A 12,373-nucleotide genomic window follows, 5' to 3' on the forward strand; every position below is an offset into this window, starting at 1 on the left:
AGCCCACAACTGATCAAAAACAAACCCCAACAACAGCAAACCCAAAAAGCTCGGAAAATCAAATGTTGGCCAGACATGCATCCCTCTCAATGTCTCTTGGCTCCTTCTGCGGTGAAAACAAAATACAAACAACCAAATCCCAGATTACGAGGGGTAAGAGTGATGGAGGGAATTTGCTTGAGGTACATTGCATGCATGTGTGGAAATGGCACAATAAAACTCCACCTTTGCACAGTGAATGGAGGCTAAAAAATTTAAAAAAAAAAAAAAAAAAAAAGGCCAGCCCAGTTGGGCACCAGGGGCTCACCTGCAATTTTACTTAAGGGTCCTTGAGACACTTACCTCCAATAACTGGCAAAAAGGTGGAAGTGGAGCTGTGGCTCAAGTGGTAGAGTGCCAGCCTTGAATGAAAACCGATGGCGCAGTGCCCAGGCCCTGAGTTCAAGCCTCAGTACTGGCACAGATTTTTTTCTTTGAAGCCCCCTGTCCCTGAGCCAGGCATGTCTCCATGACCTGAAGCAGGAAGAGCACTGGACAGGGAATCCTTTCTCCACCCATCTTTTGGTCAAGTTAAGGATCCTCCCTTTGAAAAGGGGTTGAGGACTACCCGCTCCCATGTGCTTCTAGAGAGAGGGGATCTGGAAGATTCCTTGGCTGTTCTTATCCTCAGTGTTCAGACTGCAGCCCGAACCCTGGCTCCTTGGCCCAGTCACCCCCAAGCTGGGCCTCCCCAGGCCCCCCGCCGGCACAGGTAGCCATCCTCAGCCTTGCCTCTCTCCACCCGCAGAATACGCCACGCTGCAGGCCGTGCAGGCCTCCATGATCCTCTCCACCATCCTGAGCTGCATCGCCTTCCTCATCTTCCTGCTCCAGCTCTTCCGCCTCAAGCAGGGAGAGAGATTCGTTTTAACCTCAATCATCCAGCTCATGTCGTGTAAGTGGGGTGCCAGCTCACAAGAGAAGCCGCCTGGGGTTGGGCCGTGTGCGCTTGGTATACTGGGGATATTTGGGTTGAGGTGGGAGTCTAGGGGCTGGAGGCTTGGGGTGGGGGTTGGGGGGACCCCAGGGAAGCTGGGCCAGGCCAGGGAAGCTGGGGTGTGGAGATGAGCCAGGGTGATCGTCTGGGACCCCAGAGGCTGTGGAGATGAGCCATCCACAGGCTTTCGGCTGGTTGGTGGCAGAGATGCCCACAGGCCCGGCCCACGAAGGGCATAGATTGTAGCGAGGCTGACCTCAGAGGAAGGCCATGTCGCCACACAACCATTTGTTGTTACAAATGGCCAGAGAAGCTCTGGGGTCCTCTATGTACAGAAGCTGCCGGTCCCCCAGGGCAAGACAGGCTTCCACCTCGTGCCACTACTGCTGTCTGTGCGTGCTGGCACTGGCCATGCTTAGTGCGGGCACTTGTGCTACAGAGCAGACAATATCCAACGGTGGATGAACTGAACTGTTCAGACAATTGCCACTTTCACACAATCAATAGCTTGTCCATGACACTGAGGCATTCCTACTCTTTCTATCCTCCTGTAACCTCCAAGTATCAGTGGTGGCACGCTCCACCCCTGCCCCATGATTCCAAGAGTGCTGCAGCAGCTCCATACCTTCTAGCTTAAACCTGACAGTACCTAAAGCAGTAAGTTGGGGAAAGGAAAACACTGGAAAATAAACAAACAGAACCCTCAACTTTCTCCTCTCTTATCTTTTTTCTGGGAATAATACTTTTCACAGAGTGGTATTTCCACAGCCAGAACTGGCCACACAGCCAGACCCACACAATGTAGTACTTAAAGAGGGCTGGAAAACTACAGCTCACAGGCCAAATGTAGCCAGTCGCATGGGTTGTGTAAATAAAGTTTTATTGAAACACAGCCACCTCCATTTGTCTATGGCTGCTGTGGTATTCCAGCCGGAGAGCTGAGTTGTCTTGGGCTGCAGCCATAAGCCCTGGGCTGTGTGGGGTGCTCTGTGATCCCCTGTGACTTACCTGAACCCCCGGGTTTGTTTCTGACAGGTCTGTGTGTCATGATTGGGGCTTCCATTTATACAGACCGGCGCCAGGACTTTCACAACAACAACTATGGCTATTATGGCTCCCTGATGGCGGAAGGCTACTACGGCTACTCCTTCATCCTGGCCTGGGTGGCCTTCGCCTTCACCTTCCTCAGTGGCCTCATGTACCTGGTCCTGAGGAAGCGCAAATAGAGCTGCGGGCGCCGCCCGTCTCCCTGCAGTAGGCATTCGCATCCACCTAACCATGTTGTATATAATCTGTGTGTGTGTGTGCGCGCGCGCGTGTGTGTGGGTTTTTTCTAGCAAACATATCGTTTCCTTTAAAAGTAAAAAAAAAAGATTAAAAAAAACAAAAAAAAAAACAAAAAAAACCTCACCCCCTCCAAAAAACACCCCAACAACAAAAACCAAAGCAATGAGCAAGAGGGGAATTCTTGCATTCTTGAGATCACAAGATAGACCATGAATGCTGGCTGTCCTCAGTTCTTGCCCACCAGAAAGTCTCAACAAGACAAAGGCAAAATCTGGAAATCGGTTAGCAGGATGCTTCTTGCCCATGCGGGGTAATGGCGGGCTGTGTGGGAATGTGATAAGAGCCCCGGCTCTGGGCCCCCACCAAGCCCCTGCTCCCTTACCCTCCCCTTCCCAAACCTCTGGTCAACAGGGAAGGTGGGGGCGAGGGGTAGGGTTCACAGGTGCAGCCAACCCTGGCATGGTGTCTAACGGTGGACCAGAACCCAGGGGGGCAGATCACCATTCCCCTTTGTGGGCTGTCTTCTAGGGGACTGTGATCTTTAAGCTGAGGGTCAGATTTAGGCGAAGTTTTCAAAAGTAGCTCCTTAGAGTGTTGATTCTAAAATCTCCCATTTGGGCCAGTCCCCAGACTCCCAGAATCTGCATTTCCTCTGACCATGCTTCCATACATTCAAGTTGGGGATCACAGACCCTGAGCCTTGGGGTGGGGGTGGGGCTATCCCATAAGCTTTAGCTGTCTTGTGTCAAGATGGCCCCCTCTGCAAGCCACAGCTGCACTTCACCGGCTCTTGTTCCTGCTCTTTCCTGGGTGTTTACATCTGGGCCACCCATACCCCACAATAAGGCCATGTGCCTCCAAACAGAACGGCTTGGAGTGGCCTTTCTCTTCCTGCCTTGCATGCTAGGCTAGCTGCCTCTACCAACCCCTGCCTTCTAGAGCCTCATAGGTTCCCTCCCTCCATCCCATCTACTGTTCATTCATTCATTCACAAATCAACATAAACCATGGCATGTTTGCCCATGGCAGGCACAGGGGATACGTTCCCAAGACCATCTTTCCCCACAAGGCTCACAGTCTAATGGAGGGAACGGACTAGAAACCAATGAGAAGGCAGAGCTGCGGTGGGAGGGAGCATGCTTTAGTCTTGCCCATGGGGCACTGAGTACAGCCTAAATATAGCTCTGCTCAGCTCTGACAGATGGCATTTACCAGGTCTGTTTCCTACCTGAGATCACTTCAGTGGAGACACCCCCCGCTCCCCTTCCCGCAAACATACACCAAGCCATGGTCCTTGAGCTTTAGTGGGCATGAGGTCACTCAGGAGAATGTGTTTTGAGACCCTCCTGAGAAGGAGGGTTGTGTCTCTACTTACATTCGTTTCTTTCTTGCTTGCTTGCTTGCCAGTCCTGGGGCTTGGACTCAGGGCCTGAGCACTGTCCCTGGCTTCCTTTTTGCTCAAGGCTAGCACTCTGCCACTTGAGCCACAGCGCCACTTCTGGCCATTTTCTGTATATGTGGTGCTGGGGAATCGAACCCAGGGCTTCATGTATATGAGGCAAACACTCATGCCATTCGGCCATATCCCCAGCCCCCTACTTACATTCTTTGATACTTGACCTGCATATAAAAGCGAGTGATCTGCCTTCACCGCAGTTCCATTGGAGAGTCATTCATTCATTCATTCATTCATTCATTGGTTTTCAACAAATAGTAATGAATGCTTACCATGTGCTGGGCATTGTAGGGAGACCTGAAAGTAGAAGGCAAATGTAGACATCTTCCCTGCCATCCTGGAGTTTGTGGGTTCTAAGATAGGAAGGCCCCTGGCTCAGTATAGAGTGACATGGAGCCAGAGACAGGGCAGTTGGCCACCTGGGGGAAGACTGTCAGCAGTCATGTGATGGGCAAGAATGAATTACAGCTGGGCGCTGAGGGTTCACACCTGTCATCCTAGCTACTCAGGAGGCTGAGATCTGAGGAACCTGGTTGGTTGTAAGCCAGCCCAGGTAGATTAGCTTTTTTTTCTTTAATTAACCAGCAAACATTTCAGAAGTGGAGCAGTAGTTCAGGTGGTAGAGCACCAGCCTTGAGTAAAAAAGCTAAAGGACAATGCCCAGGCCCTGAGTTCAAGCCCTGGTACTGGCACAAAACATGCACTGAAGTGTGAATCACATACTTAGGGAAATGCTGTGAGGGCTTCGGGAGGAAGGTGTGGGGGGGGGGGGAGCTTCTCTATAATGTTCTGACAGTCAGTGGAGGAAAAGGAAACACCTTAGAGCCAACCAGAGCTATGGGAAGTCTGGGGTTACAGGAGTGCCTGCAAGGTGTTGGATTCAATGGGAATGACCCAGATGACCCAGTGGGGTTTTCCTGGCTAGCTGCCAGTGTGTCCAGCAACAGTGCCCACATCTGTCTGTCATGCAGGCTTTTGAGACAGGAGAGAAACCTCTGCTGTGACAAGCATTTGGGAACCTGGAAAAGAGACACTGGTGTAAGACAGGAAGCATCTGGCAGATCCTCAAGGAAACACAATCAGCCCAGGCTTGTGGTCATCACCAGCTACCCAAGGTCATCTACAAGGTTAGCGAAGGCATCCAAGAAGCAAGTGTTAGGACCAAATCTGTTATTGTATCTGAGGGAACTGTAGTTTGCATATCTTATGTGACTTAAAAAAAATAAAGTACTGTAATTCATGGGGGGAGGGGTGAGACGGAGTCAGACTAACTTGTTTGTTTTGCATTAAAATGATTCTGGGTTTCTGTTGAAATGTGTTTGGAGAATGCTTAGTAGGTTGCTCTGCACAAACATGTGTGCACAGATATGAATTCGGGAAAATTACAGAACTCTTGTCCTCATACCCTGCTGCATTGTATGTAGACAGGCTGACGTCCTACGATTCTCTGTAAATCTCACTCAGAACACAGCCACCTTGGGGAGCTAGGGTCAGCAAAATCTGCCCTAGTGGAGAATTAAATGTACAGGTTACTGGCCACGCAGCAAGTGACACCATTTTTTTTTTTTTATTTTTGCAAATCAGAAAAGGCCATAGTGGTTAAGGAAATGGCTACAGAAAGGCTGAGAGGTTAATGATCAAATAAAAATAACCTTTGAGGACAAAGGTGATTTTATGGTAGATGCTTTCTACTTAAATATCTTTAAGATAGTCCATTTGCTATGTTTCATGTTATCTGAAACTGTGTGAAAGATAAAATATAAAACCAAATGGCCCAGAGGGACAGAGTCCTGTGTTCCCCACCAGGATGGAGGGGTGGGAGGCTGCCAGTCCCCTCATCAAGAGGCTGGGTGGGGCTCAGTGATTAAGCGTTTGCCTAAGATCCTCAGTACTGAGAATAAGATAAAACATGTATAATACCATATGCTTCTCTCAGAAGGCCAGCTGGTATAGTTACACAAACTCCCACTGAAGGCATGGCTCAAGTGGTAAAGCATTTACTTAGTAAAATAATAAAGATTTGTAAATCAAGGTAAGAATCCAAAGCTACCGAGATTAATGGAAGTCTAGTGGAGAGATCACATTAGACGGAGGTATTCACTCAACACATTTCTGCGTTGGCAGAACAGTACTGTGAACGCCGAACATTTCAATGGCACAAAAATGAAAGAGGCACTTTTGCCACCCGGTGGCCATTTGTCCAAATTGTTCGTTTAGGTTTGGAGATGAGAAATTGCAGTTGCTGAATTGCCCTTAAAGACAGTGCTCCATCCCCCTCAACAGTTGGGTCATGTTCCCTTGACTTGGATCTCAAATACATACATTTCTGCCTTAACTAAAGTCTCGATCAGAAACAAAGCTACTTGGCTTGGCCAGATACAAACTCCTATCTCCTTGCTCACTGCCATTATGGTGTGTGTGTGTGTGTGTGTGTGTGTGTGTGTGTGTGTGTGTGTGTGTGTGTGTGTATTCCTAGGCTGACCTGAAATTCACTATGTAGCCCAACCTGGCCTCAAACTTGAGATCCCCTGTCTCAGCCTCTCAAGTGCTGGGATTATAGATATGAACCACCACATCTGGCTCTTGTGTACTTTTTACTTGCTCATCTCTGGTGGACCCCAGGACCCCACTAAATTGGTCAAGAGGACAGGGACTAGATTATAGTTGTAATTCTATACATTAGTGATTGGGTCAATATCTGCCCATAGTATATGTCCCCTAGTTCATCGATGGGAGAATCTATGAATGAAGAATCCACTGTGAAAATGTAGTAGGTGGATGGAAATAAAGTGTTGGGTTGTTTGAGCTGTGTATCTGTTATGCCAGATATCTCTTAACTACTAATTCCCTCTACATCTTGAGCTATCATCCAGTTTACCAAGTTTAGACTCCTCATTGGTCAGAGCGATAACCACTGCCTGGGAATTTACCAAATCAGGTGTATACAGTCTATTGGTCCAAAATAAGACCTCTAATCTGTCTAAACTAATAATTTATCCCCTAAGTCTTTGGGCTTGCTACCCTAGAGTCTCAGTAAATGAGTAAGATATGGGTACATGTTATTGGCTAATGATGGAGGTGATAGACAAAATGTTTGAGCCCAAAGGAAACTGACTTCAACCTAATTAATTCAGCTCCTAGCATGGTCAGCTTGGCTTTGGGCCTTTTGATCAATTTGAGATATCAGAAAGTGGCCAGACGGCTAAGAATGTGGCTTAGCGGTAGAGTGCTTGCCTAGCATGTATGAAACCCTGGGCTCAATTCCTCAGCACCACATAAACAGAAAAAGCCAGACGTGGCTCTGTGGCTCAAGTGGTAGAGTGCTAGGCTTGAGTAAAAGAAGCTCAGGACAGTGCCCATACCCTGAGTTCAAGCCCCAGGGCTGGCAAAAAAAAAAAAAAAAAGTGGCAAGATGTGGTGTCAGTGTCTCACACATGTAACCCTGGCTCCTCAGGAGGCTGAGATCTGAGGATCGAAGTTTGAAGTGAATCTGAGGAAAGTCCATGACTTTTTTTGTCAGTCATGTTGCTTGGACAAGGACTTTTCTGCCTGGTCTGGCTTCGAACCCTGATCCCAAGATCTCAGCCACCTGAGTAGCTAGGATTATAGGCTGAGAGACCGGTGCCTGGCTCTTTGCTCTTCTCTCCAATAAACTACTTAGGAAAAGCCAGAGGTGGCCCTGTGGCTCAAGTGGTAGAGTACTAGGCACAAAGAGGCTTAGGGACAGTGCCTTGTACCTCAGTTCATGACCCAGGACTGGCAAAAAAAAATTTTTTTTTAAAGAGAAGAATAAAAGTAGGCCCTAACCTTGCAAAACTGCATCCAGCTCCTGGTATTGCTGTGCATTCCTTGGCATTTGGTTTCTGTCTTCACATTGCCACCTGTTCTTCTCTGTCTCTTTTCCATGTGTCTCTTTGAACGCGTGTCATCACTTCTAGGGTTCAAGTGAAAACCCAAGGATTTTGAGATCCTTATTGCCTCTGCATAGGAGACCCTTTCCCCAAATAAGGGCACTTGCAGTTTTTGAATGCAGTCCTATCTTTCAGAGGCAAGGGCAAATTCCACCTATAACACAGGCTGCAGATTCAGCCAGAGAGTCATGTACTTTGTAAAATAGTTGAACCTTTTTTTTTTTTTTTGCCCTGGGGCTTGAACTCAGGGCCTGAGCACTGTCCCTGGCTTCTTTTTGTTCAAGGCTAGCACTCGGGCAACTTGAGCCACAGAGCCACTTCTGGCCTTTTCTGTATATGTGATGCTGAGGAATCGAACCTATGGCTTCATGTATATGAGGCAAGCACTCTTGCCACTAGGCCATATTCCTAGCCCAATAGTTGAACTTTTTGATGGTCACTTAGATTTCCAGTTTCTATCTCAGCAACTCAGCCATCCTCAGTGGAGTCTCTTCCATCTCTGTAAGTCTGAAGTCTGCATGGTTGGAGTCCAGTATCACCACCAGGTGGCAGCCAAGAACCAGGACCTAAATGGCTGGGACTTGAGACACAGTAGTCTTAGCTTCTGAACCCAGATCCTCCAAGTTCCCCAGAAAGAACATAGAGTCAATTCAGCCTTGCTTGGGCTCTGGTAGTGACCTGCTTCAAGTCCAGTAAGTAGGTCTGGGTATAACAACAATTCACATTGACTGTCTAAGCCTTTAGATAGTATATACCTGCTCTTTTTACCTGCCTGGATCTTTTTCTCCACTTTTGGGGTAGCAGGACCTGTACTTATTGGGGGAACTCCTACATTTTACACAATTCTGGTGAGAATGTAGATCACATTACAAGGACCCCTTAGTAAGTTACTGTCTCAAAGACAGACAAAGGAGAGAGTCACAAGAGAACCTACATTTTTAAAAGTACTCACACATTGTTGCCCTGTCATTCCAAAAAAGTATTCTAAAGAGACTGCCCAGTGCAGTGCTGGGGATGGGACCCAGAGCCTCATGCATCGTGTATGCTAGGCACGCACTCTGCCAACCATTGTTTTCTTCAGACTGAGTTTCCCTATAAAGTAGCTCAGGCTAAACTCAAACTCACAATCCTCTGTCCTCTGACTCCCAAGGCGGACCAGGTAGGTCTTCCTTTCTGAGTTAGTCAGTGTATCTTCTAGAAATACTTAACACACTTGCTTGTGGGCCAGTAAGGCTCACTGATACAATCTGCATTTTGTGGGCTGGGGATGTGGCCTTGGTTCGATTCCCCAGCACCACATATACAGAAAATGGCTAGAAGTGGCGCTGCGGCTCAAGTGGCAGAGTGCTAGCCTTGAGCAAAAAGAAGCCAGGGACAGTGCTCAGGCCCTGAATCCAAGGCCCAGGACTGGCAAAAAAAAAAAAAATAAATAAAAATCTGCATTTTGTTCAGTTTTGAGCAGCTGTCTCTAGCATAGGCCGAAAGTAATTCTTCATTACTAACAATCCTGGGTGGATTATAAAAGGAACTAACTTCACTGGGATCTTATTATCTAAACCTTTGGAATGTTCAAATGTAGCCCAGATATGTCCCCAAATTATTTCTAGACCTAAGTTTTAAAAAAGCTAAAAATGGTAAGAGAAAACCATCAAGGATGACTCTAATTACGATGGTTAAATCTAACTGGTCCAAGACAAGCTGTGGCTTTTTGGTCTGATCCATGTCCCATTTCTTTCTTTTTAAAAGAAAATATTATTTTAAAAAGGAGTTTCAACTCTACAAGTCAGGTTATGAGCATACATGCTGAAGGCATGGAACACGTGGTAGAGCACCAGCCAATGAATGAAGGAATGAGATCAAGGGTTTGGGATCCAGCTGGGAATATGGCTGGCCTCATGGTAAAGTGCTTGCCTTGCATACATGAAGCCCTGAGTTTGATTCTTCAGCACCACATGTGGTGCTGCAGCTCAAGTGGCCGAGTGCTAGCCTTGAGCAAAAAGAAGCCAGGGACAGTGCTCAGGCCCTGAGTTCAAGCCCCAGGACTGGCAAAAGGGAAAAAAAAAGAGTATGAGTATAATGCATGCAATCAATGTCACATGTGTCCCATTTCTTAAGAGAGCCACTCATGGGGAAAAGCAGCTCAGGTGTGTCTTCAGGTAAGGAAGAGGCAGAATAACAGAAATGTGATTATTACTTACCACATGATGACCACATAGCTGACAAAATCCAAGGTGAGCAGGTACTCAGCAAGTGAAGGACCTATGGGACCAAACCCTCTGAGGTCTCGGACTCTCCCTTACCTGGAGTTCTGGCTGGTGGATTTCAAGTTCCCCCGTGTCACAAAGCACAAGTGCAGTCTGTGCGGGGTGGGAGACACAGATTGTATCTGGCTCTCCGTGGGAAGGTGCTTACAGAAAGCAGAGGTATTGGACAGGGTGGGTTGCATGAGGCATTGTGAGAACTTGAACAGTGTCAAGGGTGACTTGAACACTGCTTCTGGTATGAGAAAAGTCCAATTTATGTTAAAATGGGCACCAAGGCAACATAGCTATAGAACCTACTATATGCAATGGTTGTCCCATGACCCTGGGATGGGGGAGGTCATGGAAAAGATCTGATTGGGAAGCACCAACCACTTAGGATGTTCAAAGACCTCACCAATAAAAAGTCACTTTCCAGTCAGGTGCTGATGGCTCACATCTGTAATTCTAGCTTCCTAAGAGGCTGAGATTTAAAGGGAACAGTTCAAAGCCATACTGGGCAGGAAAGTTCCTGAGACTCTAATTACCAATTAACCACCAGAAAACAAGGAGTGGCACTGTAACTCAAAATGGTAGAATACTAGCCTTAAGCAAAGTAATTTAGGGACAGCACCCAGGCTGAGTTCAATCTTCATGACCAACAACAAAGTCATTTTCTGGGGCTGGTAATATGACCTAGTGGTAAAGTGCTCGCCTCATATGCATGAGCCCTGGTTCAATTCCTCAGCACCACATACATAAAGCCGGAAGTGGCTCTGTGGCTCAAGTGGTAGATTGCTAGCCTTGAGCAAAAGGAAGCCAGGGCTATGCTCAGGGCCTGAGTTCAAGCAACCAGGACTGGCAAAACAAAACAAAACAAAAGACAACCCAAAAAGTAATTTTCCATGTCAGGCACTGGTGGCTCAGGACTGTAATCCTAGCTACTAAGATCTAAGGATCAAAGTCAGCCTGAGCAGCCAATGAGACTCCCATAAATAAAAAACAGAAGTAAAGCTGTGGCTCAAGTAGCTGAGCACTAGTATTGAATACAAAAGCTTAGAGACAGTCAGTGCCCAGGCCCCGAGATCAAGTCTCAGGACTGGCACACACAACCACAAAAGTCACCTTCGGGAGGGGGCCATGAGGGACAAGGTAACAAACAGTACAAGAAATGTATCCAATGCCCAACGTATGAAACTCTAACCTCTCTGTACATCAGTTTGATAATAAAAATTTGAGAAAAAAAAAAAGTCACCTTCAAAACACCTGACTGATAAGCCATGAGAGGTTTGTTCTGATTGGCTGTCTCATGCCTCATTTACATAGGGGCAATCAGAAAACAGCTCAGGATATATTAAAACACACACACACACACACACACACACACACACACACACACACACACACACACAAAACTAAACCCTAGACTCATCCAGTGGGGGCTGTCAGGGGATAAAGCAGCAGCAGCCTTTGTGAAGAACGTCTCACCCCCACCACATAGTTTTTCCAAGGTTGAGTCTCTAGATTTCTTAGAGCATGGGCCACGAGCTTTTCTCAGTAAGTTCAATATTGGTTCATCAGTCAGTGTGCTGGTTGCTTAATGGAGATAAAGGGGGCATTTCATAGGGCAATGTTAATCCTCTGAGCTGTGTGGCAAAACTGTCCTGGGGTCTGCTTGATTTGTGAGCATCTTGTTCCTGCCCCTCTATGTGGCAAGAAACCTTTATGCCCTTTAAGCCACCCTGAGAGGGGTCTGCTTCCCATCAGCCTGTCACCATAATGTGGGGCCTGGGAGCACCTTCGCCTGAGCCCGGGACAATGGTCCTGGCTCACTGGGGACAAGGGATTCATGCTGGTGATATGTGTCATACCCTTGGTCCATTGTTGGGGTCTTACCTGCCCTATTCTGTGCTGGAAGGTACCATGCTGGCCCTGAAATGGTACCTCAGTGGGCAAGTCTCCTCATCCAGATGCAGCTTCACACCTGGCTCTTTTAAAAGTAATGTTTTAGAAAGACACAGGAGACTGGCAAAAATAACAGCTTTTATTTATGACAAGATGTAGAGGCATTCACAAAATACCAAGGGAAAATCATTTCCTGTTCATTTTTAAAATCTCAGATCCTTCTCTTTGTACCAGGAAAGAATCCCTCATCCAAACAATCTTTTCATTTAGTTTTCTCAACATTCTAGCTATTTGCTGTCCACAAACTTTGTTTCCCTTGGACCTTTACAACTTATCAAGTTTCTGTTCACACGCCCTGGCTTGGGTCATGTGTACTTACTTCAGTGTTCCCGAGGGAAGGGCCTTGTGTAATATTCATCCACTAAGACCCTCTTAGTGTGCTATGTTTGCTGATAATGCTGACATCGGGGAAATTTGCAAAGGGTAGCATTCTGCAAATTAAACCCTTAAATCTTAAGGAGGATAATTCCACAAATGAAACAGCAGGCTAGACAATGTTTTTATGACACAATATTTTTATGTGCACAGCACACCATGT

The 12,373-nt window shown here is 47.0% G+C and overlaps 1 protein-coding gene across 2 annotated transcripts in view; it reads left to right on the top strand.

The window, feature by feature from the left end:
- The window catches only part of Emp2 (epithelial membrane protein 2), a 28,411-nt gene extending 21,462 nt beyond the window's left edge, over positions 1 to 6,949 (top strand). The window contains exons 4-6 of one of the 2 annotated variants that reach the window (XM_048332591.1): positions 788 to 934; positions 2,012 to 2,230; positions 4,691 to 6,949. In XM_048332591.1, the coding sequence (XP_048188548.1) occupies positions 788 to 934; positions 2,012 to 2,202 (338 nt within the window). In that variant the 3' untranslated portion in view covers positions 2,203 to 2,230; positions 4,691 to 6,949. Of the gene's footprint in view, positions 1 to 787; positions 935 to 2,011; positions 2,418 to 4,690 lie in introns of those variants that run through there. The other variant, XM_048332590.1, reaches the window with a different exon arrangement.
- The last annotated feature ends 5,424 nt before the right edge of the window (positions 6,950 to 12,373 follow it).

This window comes from Perognathus longimembris, chromosome 23 (genome assembly GCF_023159225.1).
Source record: "Perognathus longimembris pacificus isolate PPM17 chromosome 23, ASM2315922v1, whole genome shotgun sequence".
NCBI classification, from domain to species: Eukaryota; Metazoa; Chordata; class Mammalia; order Rodentia; family Heteromyidae; genus Perognathus; species Perognathus longimembris.